Source organism: Dipodomys ordii, unplaced genomic scaffold (genome assembly GCF_000151885.1).
Source record: "Dipodomys ordii isolate 6190 unplaced genomic scaffold, Dord_2.0 Scaffold92, whole genome shotgun sequence".
Classification (NCBI taxonomy): Eukaryota; Metazoa; Chordata; class Mammalia; order Rodentia; family Heteromyidae; genus Dipodomys; species Dipodomys ordii.
Window position 1 is genome coordinate 4,849,564 of NW_012267308.1, and position 12,082 is coordinate 4,861,645.

Sequence of the window (12,082 nt, forward strand, 5' to 3'; positions counted from 1 at the left end):
TGGTGCTATGGCTCAAGTGGTAGAGCACTTGCCTTGAGCTAAAGAGCTGAAGGATAGTGCCCAGAGTTCAAGCCCCACGACAAAAAAAAAAAAAACACCTCTAGTAGCCAATAAGATAATAGATAATTGGTCCCATAGAAGAATGAAGGAGGGAGGGAGGGGCTGGGAAGGTGGCTCCAGTGGTAGAGCACTTGCCTTGCATGCTCGAGGCCCTGGGTTCGATTCCTCAGCACCACATAAGCAGAAAGAAAAAAGCTGAAAGTGGGGCTGTGGCTCAAGTGGTAGAGTGCTAGCCTTGATCTGAAGAGCTGAGGGACAGCGCCCAGGCCCAGAGTTCAGGCCCCACGACCGGACCAAAAAAAAAAAAAGAATAATGAAGGAGGGAGATGGACAAGTAATTTACAAAAGAAAAAAAATCTACCAGGCCAGTGAGAGTAGAATTGTGCTGGGCCTCATTTGGGGATGGTGGTAGATTGTTGTATGTTGTTAAACGATTGAATCTGCATAGGGCTCTTGGGTTGGTGCCTGGGTACAGTAAGTGCTCAGTGAATGTTGGTGGCTTCTGAGTGTGCTGTACCCCACGGCTTAGGTTGATGGGGGTTGTACCTTGGGTGAGCAGGCTGGCCAGAGGGGTAGGACATGAAACCATATTTACAACCCAGTTGTTGTTTTTTCAGACCCTGGCCTGTGTCACCCTCTAACCACTGCTGTGTCTCTTGTCCTGCAGAGCCTTTGTGGCATGTGCCAGCCCAGGCCCGACTGTCAGCCATGGCGGGAAGCAGTGGGAGCAAGCACACCTCCAGGCAGGATGTGGCAGGCAAAGATTCCCCCAACAGGCATTCCAAAGTGAGTCCCAAATCCATCTCACCTGGCCCCACCCAGGGAGTGGAACAGCCTGCAAGGCTGGGCAGCTCTCTTGGGGTGTGGCCTCTTCATGATACACTACCTGCAGCTCATCCTTCACTTTCCCATCTGCCCTGAGTAGGCCAGATGCTTGGTCTAGAGTGTGGTCTGATCCAGACAGGCTCACAGCCTCACTCCAGCCCTCCTCAGCTGGCCATCTTGAATAAATCCCTTTACCTCCCAAGCCTGTTTTCTTATCACTACATCAGTCCTGGTAAATGAACCCCTAGCCCTCAAACAGTACAAGTTCATGTCCTTGTCCTATAGCAATGCAGTACAGGTCTTCAGTGAGCATCTTTCCACAGGGTTGGTGGGGACCCAGGCTCTTTCTCCCTCATGGCTCTGCTGAGTTCTCTTCAGAGTGAAAGGAAGAGAGGGGAATGAGAGGTTTTTATCCTGGCTTAAAGGCCTGGAAATGACATGAAATCACTCCCACTTGCATTGCCTGCACGCCACTCCTGCAAGGCAGGCTGGGAAATGTAGTTGTGTATGTCATTGGAGCTCTTGTCAGTCCTGTTGCCCATACTCACAGTATGGTAGATACTGGGAGCCTCCGCCACTTCCAGCGTTTAAGATAATGTGGTCAGTGAGGAGGTGACATTAAGTCAAAACCTGGAATGAAGTAGGAAATAAACCATGAAAATAGCCTAGGGAAGAATGGTGAAGCATCAGGAAAAATAAGTGCAAAGGCCCTGAGGTGGACTATGCTTTGCGTGCTTAGTGGACAGCAAGAAGACCAATGTGGCTAGAATAGAGTGGTCTAGAGGGAGCAGGTGAGGTGAGCAGAACAGGTGCCACGCCCATCAAGACCTGGTATTCTATTCTATTCTATTCTGGCTTTTCCCCTAAGCAAGACACGCAGTACCAGGAGAAAGGATACGATGCAGTACAGAGAGGGCCTGTGGGTTGCAGTGGTAGGCAGGACCAGAGTGGAGTTAGAGGTAGGTGGGGGTAGCAAGCTGGGCCAAGGGTGAGTCCAGAGCATCCAAGCCACACTAGAGGAAGGTGGTATGCTGTGGAGAGGGGCCGAGCCCAGCTTGAGGCACATTGAATCTGAGGTGTGGGATATATACATCACCTATGAATGTCAGCTCTTCCTCTGAGCACCCCACAAGGCACTTACTTATTCTACCCTCCTTGCCTATCTTACACAAGTGGAAACTGAGGCAGACCCTTGCCTGGGGTAATAGGGCTGGGAAATAGGAGCCAGGCTTAGAAGCTGTCTGGGGTAACGCCTGTCCTTGCCTTCTAGGGCGAACCTCAGTACTCCAGCCATTCCAGCAGCAATACCCTGTCCAGCAATGCGTCCAGCAGCCACAGCGACGACCGCTGGTTTGACCCTCTGGACCCCTTGGAGCCCGAGCAAGACCCCCTCTCCAAGGGCGGCTCCAGTGACAGCGGCATTGACACCACGCTCTATACCTCCAGCCCCAGCTGCATGTCCCTGGCCAAAGTGCCACGGCCCACCAAGCCACACAAGCCCCCTGGAAGTATTGGTCTGTGTGGTGGCCGAGAGTCCGCTGCAAGGCCCCACCACGCAGACAGGCGGCGGGAGGTCTCCCCGACCCCCGCAGTTGCTGGCCAGGGCAAGGGCTACCGGCCGAAACTGTACTCCTCAGGCGCCAGCACCCCCACAGGCCTGGCCGGGGGCAGCCGAGACCCACCAAGGCAACCCAGGTAAGGCACTGCCCCTAGCCCAGGTCTTCCAGAAGTCCCAGCCACCTTCCACCCACAGTCCTGATGGTTGAGTTCTCCTTCCCAGAATTGTGCTCACTCTTGGAGGTGCTTACACACTCGTTTTGCTCGTGGAATTGGGAGGCTCATGGGCTACTTCCTGCTACCCATGGATCAGTGCCCCTGCCTGTCTTTCTCACTTTGATTCTGCCTCTCACTTCTTTTTTTGCTGAGACCAGTGGATTTTTATGCTTTCTGAGGGTCACAGCCCGTATCGGTTAGGCGTGTGGTTGTCTTTGGCTGTGGCTTAAACAGACGGGTTTAACATTCCTGACAGGACATCCAGGGAGGGCAGAGCTGGACTGGAGCAGCAGGTCTGGCACAGCAGCCCGTGGAGGCCTCAAGACCTGGCTCTCTGCAACTTCCTCCCCACCTTCTTCACATACTGGCACCTCTGGTCTCCAGGTGGCCAACAGGGGTAGGAGGCTAGCAAAGGTGAGAGACAGATAATAGGAAAGGTTGTCCCGCTTCTGTGCACTAGCAGGGGTCATGGCCCATCCCAGCTCCAGGCTTGGTTTGGCCTTCCAGCCCCATAATGTAAAGCACTGATCCTCAACCCATCCCTGTTGTTTAGTCAGTGCGGACTGTTGGGCCTCACTTGAAGTTTCTGATGGGGGGAGGGGAAGCAATAAATAATTTGCCTTGTTTATTTGTACTCAGGGCCTCCTGCTTGCTCAGTAAGCACTCTGTCAGTCTCTGTAGAGTCAGAATAGGGTTTTGCTTAATACTTGAACTGTCAGGGATTGCAGTCCTCCTATAGGTGCTTCCCTTTGTCTCTGGGATGGGTAGGAACATACCTCTGTACCCAGCCATTGACCGAGATGGAATCTTGTGAACTTCTATACCTGGTCTGACCTCAGATGCAATCCCCTGATCTCCAACTCCCAAGTAGCTAGTATTCTTTAGTGAACATTGTGAGCTGATCCACCCGCTAGGCAAGAATTCAATTTTTTTATGCCAATGCTGTTAGTGCAGCATCTGGCCCCTGCTAGAAGGAAAGTGGCCAGAAGGAGGTGAATGGGTTTACCCAACTGCCTGCATAGGCCTGATAGGACCTCTCAGAGAAGCAGCCCCAACAAGTTTTACTACATAGTGTCCCCAGGGCTGGCCGCTCTAGTCAATGCCTTCCCCACTTCCTGGGCCAGTGGCTTCGTCGTCAATCCTGGGCAGCAGCTTCCAGCCCTGGGACCACAGCTCCCAGTAGAAGTTCAGTGTTTGAATCTATTTCTGCATAATGATACTTGTGTCAAAAAGGTGAAAGCAGTGGTTTCCAGAATGATCCTTGACCTTTCTGTGTATACTGCCCTTGATTGGATCTTGTCTATCTGAATGATGTCGTGACTGTGCAGTGTCTCTGCATGACTCTTGACAGCTTTGAAAGGCACCATAGTTGACTGGCAGTACTTACCCTGGGTGCCATGAACCAAGGAGCTCCTGAAGGCACTCAGAAGGGCAGAGGAGGAAACAGCAGTGGGGGGAGGCAGGGGATGGGGAGTAGGTAGGAGGGAGGGAAAGGAAACCAAGTGAAGTCTCTGCCTCTCCCTAGAAAAATAGTTCTCAATCTTCTGGGCTTGAAGACTGCTGAACAGCTCCTCTACTCACTGAATTATTCATCCATTCATTTCACTTGTGAATATTTCTTGGAGATCTGTTCCATCCCAGACCTAGGCTGGAGCTGAGGAGAAATAATAAATTTAAACAAGGCCTCAGCCCTCACCCAGATGACAGCTCGATCATTGCTGAGACAAATTCAGAACTGCACCCACCTAAAGGACAGGGATCTGGGGCCAAGAAAGTCTGCAAGAGGGTGGGGGATACTCTGGCTTCGACTGTAGTGGGCCCCCATTCTGGGCATAGACCCATGTTGGTGATCCTAAGTAATTACAGCATTTTGAAATTTGATGTAAAGGCAATTATGCCCAGAGTCGTGGAAGCTGAGGCAGGGGGTGGGTACAAAATTACCCAGTGTCTTCTAGAAGGATTTATAGAGCCCACAAGTAGAGAGAACAAATGGGAGGAGAGCCTCCTGCTACAAGAAGAGTGCCCTGTGGTTGGGAGCTTTAATTTGCATACAGACAATTGATGCTAATTGCAAATCATTCTTATCTACTCATTAAAGCCGCTTCCTGAAGTTTTCTCCTAGGCAACGGGGCTTTAGTGTGGAACAGTGTTTCCCAAAATGGGGTGGTAGAGGTGATTTGGGTGGTGTGGGGAGGGAAATGTCGGCTGTTATAGGTTTGTTTTTTTGAGGCGGGAAAAGGGTTTCCCATCCATACCCTGACTTGTCACATCGTGCCTTGGTCCTGGTTAAGTGATTTGACCTCTCTGAGCCTCAGTTTCCCTACCTGTGAAATCAAGGATAAATCACATACCTCAGGGTGATGTGGCCAGGTTTAAATGAGCCAGTTGTAGCTGTGCAATCCTGTAATCCTAGCTACTCTAGAGGCTGAAGTCCAAGGCCTACTTGGTAGTTAATGCAAATCTGAAAAACAAGAGTTTAAAGCAAAAGAACCTGGGATATGGCCCAAGTAGTAGAGCACTGGCATACCTAGCAAGCTCAAGGTCTGAGTTCAGTCTCCAATACAGCTCCCCCAACACTAAATAAGTTTAAAAAAAAAAAAAAAAGAGCCCTTAGAACAGTGCACAGCAGTAGCTTTTAGGCTGAAGGTAACTATGATTGAGTGAGGATTATTTAAATAAAAAAATTAGCTGAGGGCTGGGAAGGTGGCTCAGTGGTAGAGCGCTTGCCTTGAATGCTTGAGGCCCTGGGTTCAATTCCTCAGCACCACATAAGCAGGAAAAAAATAGCCGGAAGTGGCGCTGTGGCTCAAGTGGTAAAGCGCTAGCCTTGAGCTGAAGAGCTGAGGGACAGCGCCCAGGCCTAGAGTTCAGGCCCCACGACTGGACCCCCCCCAAAAAAATTAAAAAATAATAATAAATAAATAAAATTAGCTGGGCGCCGGTGGCTCATGCCTGTAATCCTAGCTACTTAGGCGGCTGAGATCTGAGGATTGTGGTTCAAAGCCAGCTAGGAAAGTCCGTGAAACTTTTATCTCCAATAAACCACCAGAAAACTGGAAGTGGTGTTGTAACTCAAGTGGTAGAATGCTAGCCTTGAGCTGAAGAGCTGAGGGACAGTGCCCAGGCCCAGAGTTCAAGCCCTGTTACCGACAAAAAAAATTAAAAAAGGCTGACCTCAGATGAACAGAAGAATGTTAATAAGAACGTCTCCTTGGGTCACGCCTGTTACAAGCAGTCCTAATACCCCAAGTACATCTCCACATCCACCAATCTCTTGTGGTCTCTGGACACAGCTGGTGTGGCAGCCTGTGCCCAGCCTCAGCACATCAAGGACAAGTAACTTGGAGTACCTTGCACAAGCTCAATACCCTTGGTTCTGTGCAACATAGAACCTAGTAGTACTTCTATGCAAAGCCTGATGTGCAAGGCCCACTGCCGGACACCAGACCTAGTAGACCTGGGGAGACAGCAAGCAAATAATGACCAAAGTCCATGAGTAAATTGTACTAGGAGGTAGCCTCAGTGGAGGCAGGGCAGGGCAAGGAGCATTGAAAGAGGTCAGATTGTCGTGGTGGTCAGAGCCCAGTTCCAGCAAGATTATCACTATGTTAGACATGACAATTTAATGCCGGGGGATGTGGGTGCCATGGAGGCATTTGAGCTTACAATTTGACATGTTTTTTAGAGGACCACTTGGCCAGGTGTGGTGGCACATGCCAAAACTTCAGCACTTAGAAGGCTGAGACAAGAGGATGGATATAGTTTCCAGGCTACCCTGACTCAAGTGGAGGGGGGTGGGGGGGAGTCACTGGGCCTCTCTTTGGGAAATGGACTGTTTAGAGGAGGACAGTGATGGGCTTCGATACCCATGCAGAGAACCCCACCCTCTCCCTTCCCTGGCTCCAGCCCCTGCTTGTAGCAGTTGGTGCCCATCCATGACTTCAGCGACTTCACAGACACTCCCCCCAGACGCTCGTCATGGAAGCCTGGCTGCCAGGCTTACTGCCAGGCGCCAGTGCCTTCTGTGGGCACCACTGAGGGCCGAGCCGGCTCAGGCGGGCAGCCACCTGGCCCCACCCTGCCCTGAGGCAGCACACACGCCAGAGCCTTCTGGTTTCCAGAGCACTCTGTCAGAGCTGTGCAGAGCAGAGCAAGCAGAGTCCGCTCCACGTGGAGCTGACGCAGCTGGGCGTTCCCGCAGGCAGGAAGCACGTGGCTTCGCTTCCCGGGGCTGGGCCAGCAGTCTTCGGAATTCCGTCTGGGCACAGCTCTAAAAGGTAATCTGGGAGCCCTGGGGTCCATGGGGCTTCCCTGCCTGCACTAGTTAAGAGGTTGGGGTCACACAGGCCTACTTAGCCAGTTTGGAAACTAGAAACTAGAACTTAGGCAGTTTGAGGGAGAAAGCAATGGAGTAAGGGGATAGTGCAAAGGTCCTGAGGTAGAAATGTTTCTGCATATTTGAGGGATAGTGCCTTGTGTGGCTGGAGCAGAGTCGTCATCGCAGATAGAGTGAGGCCTATGGGATGGCTCTGGCTCTGTCCCTAAGAGCCAAGCCTGGTGTGATTTAGATGTTTACACAGCCCCTTTGGCTGTGGTGAGGAGTCTGGGAGGATGAGGGAAGGCTGTTTCAATGGCTCTGACAGGTGAGCCCAGGTAGAGGTGCCAGCAGTTGTCAAACAAGGCTCTATTTTAAGTCTTTATCCTTTGTTTCCACATCCTTGAAGACCTGTCATTTCTGCTTCTCAGGTCACAAGGTTGGCCCTTCCTGGATCCTACCCTGAAGTCTGCCAATTCTAGCCCCGTGCTGGGACTGGGCCAACTGGAGCCCAGGGCAGATATCAGGGAGAGAAGCAAGACTGGTCCAAGTGGGGTGCAGTGGCTTAAGCCCATAATCCTAGCTATGTGGGAGGCAGAGCTGGGGGTGGGATCATGGTTCAAAGCCAGCCTGGAAATAAAAGTTCACAAAAGTCCTTTTCTCTCCCCCATCATTTCCAGTGATCCCCAGTGGCAGGGGAACCACAAGTAGCAGGATCACAGCCCAGCCCTTCCTGGGCATAAAAAGTCAAATGTTCCTTCCAAAAAGTAACCAAGACCAAAAGATCTGGAGGCCTGACTCAGGTGGTAGAGTATCTGCCTAGTAAGAGTGAGACATGAGTTCAATTCTGAGTGCTGCAAAAAAAAAAAAAAAAAAAGGACTGGTCCAGGGTTAAACCAGGCATCTACCAAACAGCACATGATGGCTTGGCTGGGCTGTGGAAGCAAGTGGTATTACTTCCTGATTCTGTGTCTCCCTGCCTATGTCCAGGCTCAGCTTCCCATCTATGGAATGGGCCAATCATGAGAACCACGGTCTGAGGTTGGGAGGATGAACTGTGATTTAAAACTGTGAATTTAAAGAGCTTGCAGCAGGGCCTGAGACATAGCTGGGTACGGAAATAGCAGCTGCTGCTGTTTTATTGGCTTGTATTATATATATGACTTGTTGAGAGCCGAGGTTTGCATCCTTGCTCGGTCCCTTCCAACTGTGTCACTGGAGACAAATTCTTTAAGTCTGGGCCTCTGCTTCCCCACTTGAAATACGCTAGCGGTAGTTTCTGCTTCATTGTTACAGAGCCATTCAGTGAGGTGGTGCCTGAGGGAGGGGCTGAAAACAAGGCCTGGCTGTATCACTGCTGCCACACCTTGTCTTTGTGCTTTGTCCATCCTGAGTCTCCATTAGAACCTTTCAGAGCCCCCAGACCCACATGGACAAGCCACAGTGCACACGTGCACAGCAATGGGGCCTCTCCCTCCTGCCTCTGGTTTCCAGCTCTTACGTAAGCCACAAACCCTTTTCTTCTAGATTTACTTCCTTAAGATATAAAACATAGCTGGGCACCAGTGGCTCATGCCTATAATCCTAGCTACTCAGGAGCCTGAGAGGTGAGGATCATAGTTCAAAGCCATCCCGGGCAGGAAAGGCCGTGAGACTCCTATCTCCAATTAACCACCAGAAAGATGGAAGTGGCACTGTGGCTCAAGTGGTAGAGTGCTAACCTTGAGCTGCAGAGCTGAGGGACAGCACCCAGGCCCCACAACTAACCAAAAAACAAAAACAAAAAAAAGATATACAACATGATCACATGGCCTCTGGTTGAAGGTGGGTGGAGGGCAGAGCAGGACACTACCTCTCCTGTACCCTAGTCCTCTCTGAGCCCCTAGCAGAGCTTCAAGCCCTGAAACACACCATCTCCCTCAGAGCTGCAGCTGGGAGAACAGGGCCAGAGCCCTGGGCTGAGCACTTAATTGTGTGATCTATAGGACAGGTATTGTTGCTGGCTCGTTTCTCAGAGGAGGAAACCATCCCTGAGGATGAGGGATGACCCAGAAGCCATTAATGCTAGTTGGAGCTGGGCTTGAGACCTGGCTAAGCAGACATCAGAGTCCATGTCCTCATCAACCTTGCCATTAGTCGATTCTGAGGCCCAGGGAGATCCCAAGTACATGAAGGAACATTCTCACTGGTCACTGCAGATGGGGGTGAAGACTCCATCTGGGAAGCACACCTGACACCTGCCATGGCACTCATGATCCGTGGGGTGTGAGAGGGAGCACCCCTCAGGCTGAGATGGCCCTCGTGTCCTGGGGAATAACTGTCAAGGCCCTGCTTTGCTAGAAGAGCCTAAAGACAGGTGGTCATGACAGTGCTAGCCACAAGAAACAAAACCCCAGCTCAACTAGAAGAAGTGTATGTCTTACTTCTACTTTACTTTTAATCAGTAAATGATAATTGTGTATGTTAGAATCCTCTGTCTCTCGGGCTGGGAAGGTGGCTCAGTGGTTGAGCACTTGCCTTGCATGCATGAGGCCCTGGGTTCGATTCCTCAGCACCACATAAGAAAAAAAGGAAAAAGCCAGAAGTGGGCACTGTGACTCAAGTGGTAGAGTACTAGCTTTGAGCTGAAGAGCTGAGGGACAGCGCCCAGGCCCAGAGTTCAGGCCCCATGACCAGACCCAGGAAAAAAAAAAAAAAAAAAAGAATCCTCTGACTCTCAATGCCTTTTAAAATTTTCATCTTAGAGTTTAACTTCCAGGTGTGTTTGTTTTGTTTTTTAGGTATAAATGTCTTCGTATTTATCCTATTTGGGGAGTGTTGAGCTTCATAGATGAGTAAACTAATATGAGGGGTTTTTTGGGGGGGTGGGAGAGTTTAGGTTAGCCAGATTTAAGACTTCTTCAACCATTATTTCTCCAGCCCCTTGTTCTCCTCTCCTTTGTAAAACACATGTTTAAGTCTTGGTGTACCCTTGATGCTATCCCAAAGGTTCTGCTCTGGAAGAACTGCCGTATCCATCAAGCCAGGGGAGGTGGGCAGGCAGCCTTAGGCCAAAATGCCACAAGTTCTCTCTGCTCTTACCCACAAAGCAGTGGGTTTTCATGACTCAAGTGGTAGGGTACCACCCTGTGAATGAGAGCTCAAGGCCCTGAGTTCAATCTCCAATCCTGGAACCCTCTGCCCTCCCCCTGCCCCCCCCAAAAAAATCAAATATTTGTGTCCTTCTCATAAGTGAACTTTCTTTTCCTTTGTCTTTGCAGTGACATGGGCTCCAGGGCTGGCTACCCTGCTCAGGTTTACAAAACAGCCAGTGCAGAGACACCTCGGGCCTCTCAGCTGGCTCAGTCCAGCCCCTTCCAGCTCTCCACCTCGGTCCCCAAGTCCTTCTTCTCCAAGCAGCCTGTGCGTAATAAGCATTCAACAGGGTGGAAGAGAACGGATGAGCCCCCACCACGGCCACTCCCTTTTACTGACCCCAAAAAGTAAGTGCTTGTGTGCGGTGTAGCCCTGAGTCTGATACAATAGGACGGTCATGCCTGACTCTCACTGAAAAGAGAAAAAGACTGAAAAGACTCTCACTCAAATTGAGGATACAGCTGTGAGCAAGAAGACAAAGGCCCTGGCTTTGGGGAGCTGGCACTGGGCTGGGGTGATAGGAAATAAAGTAGGAGTATCTGGTGAGTGGATGAGGAAATTCAGGTAGGAAGGCACTGATGGCTCACACCTGAGATCTGAGATCTGGTCTGAAGCCAGCCTGGGCAGGAAAGTCCACGAAAACCTAATCTCCAAAAAAGCAGCAAATGGTTCTGTGGCTCAAGTGATAGAGTGATGGCTTGAGCAAAAAAAAAGCTCAAGGACAGCATCCAGGTCCTGAGTTCAAGTCCCAAGGCCAACACAAAAAAGAAAGGAAGAAAGAAATTCAGGCTGAGGAAGAACACATGCAAAGACCCTGAGGCAGGAGCACATATCTGCTGTGGATGGAGGGTCTGTGTGGCTTCAGCCATGTGGGTGAGGAGGGTGATGGGATGTGAGGTGACAGCAGCAACAGGGACTGACCATGGGAGAGCTTGGGAGCTGTAGTTAAGGGCTTTGACATCTCCTCTAAGTGCCACAGAGCCACTAGATGGTATGGAACAGGCCAAACATGGCCTGAATTGTTTACCTGCAGCATCCCTGTCGCTACATACAGAGCAACCCACAAGGAGCCCTGAATTGCTGCTGTCCAGATGGGGGGGGGGGGGGGGGGGGGGAGAGGGGATGGACCTGGGATAATGTCTGAAGCCAGCACCCAGGCCTTTCTGACAGGGTAGTATAGTAGGAGAGAAATGGAGGACAGATACTCAACTGAGCTGAGGGGCACGGCATGGGCATGGGGGGCTCTGGACATGCCAGACAGAAGGCAAAGGAAGAGGGGCTTGGAGCCCAGCAGAGAGGGATTGAAGTGGACAAAGCAGAGCCAGGAAACGAGGCTGACATGGCACTGCCAGCAAAAGGAGCCCAGGGTAGAAGCCATAAGAGACCAGGAGGTTGGATTGGACAGCCTGGGAACTGAGTACAAGATCAAGCCTTGAAGGTCACCTGAGGTGTCAGAGAGAAAGGCTGAACTGAGCACCTCATTTGAGGCGTTTTGCTACAGAGCAAAGAGAGGAGAGGGTAGGACTAGGGTAGGAGTGGAGTGGGATTCAATGGTGGAGTGCTGGCCCAGCATTCACAAGGACCCTGGGTTCCAACCCCAACACTTTTACAAAAACAAGAAAGAAAGAAAAAGAAAGGATCTGGAGTTTTCACTTGGGGAATGTGATCTCACTCATATTAAGCACTTACCACATACCAGGCCTAGTTCTAAGATCTCCATGAATTACTTCAGCTCTGGGGAGTTGATTCTTCCCCCATTTTACAGATGAGGCAACTGAGGTCCAGGGTCACACAACTGGCCAGGAGTCAGCCCAGGAAGCCAGGCCCAAGGCTTATGTGCTGTTGGATGGGACACTGTCCTCCTAACATCTTTATGAGCTGGATGGGCTCAAACTTGTGACAACAGAGCGTAGAGGGGGAGTGATGTCGGGACGTCCAGGCCCCTGGAGGTGTGGGCAGGCAAGCTATGTGTCC

The 12,082-nt window shown here is 51.0% G+C and overlaps 1 protein-coding gene across 1 annotated transcript in view; it reads left to right on the forward strand.

Moving 5' to 3' along the window:
• Positions 1-12,082, forward strand: part of Sipa1l3 (signal-induced proliferation-associated 1 like 3) — a 60,467-nt gene that overhangs the window by 34,563 nt on the left and 13,822 nt on the right. The window contains exons 13-15 of the mRNA XM_013026190.1: positions 728-846; positions 2,156-2,580; positions 10,234-10,455. Of these exons, the coding sequence (XP_012881644.1) occupies positions 728-846; positions 2,156-2,580; positions 10,234-10,455 (766 nt within the window). The remainder of the gene's footprint in view (positions 1-727; positions 847-2,155; positions 2,581-10,233; positions 10,456-12,082) is intronic.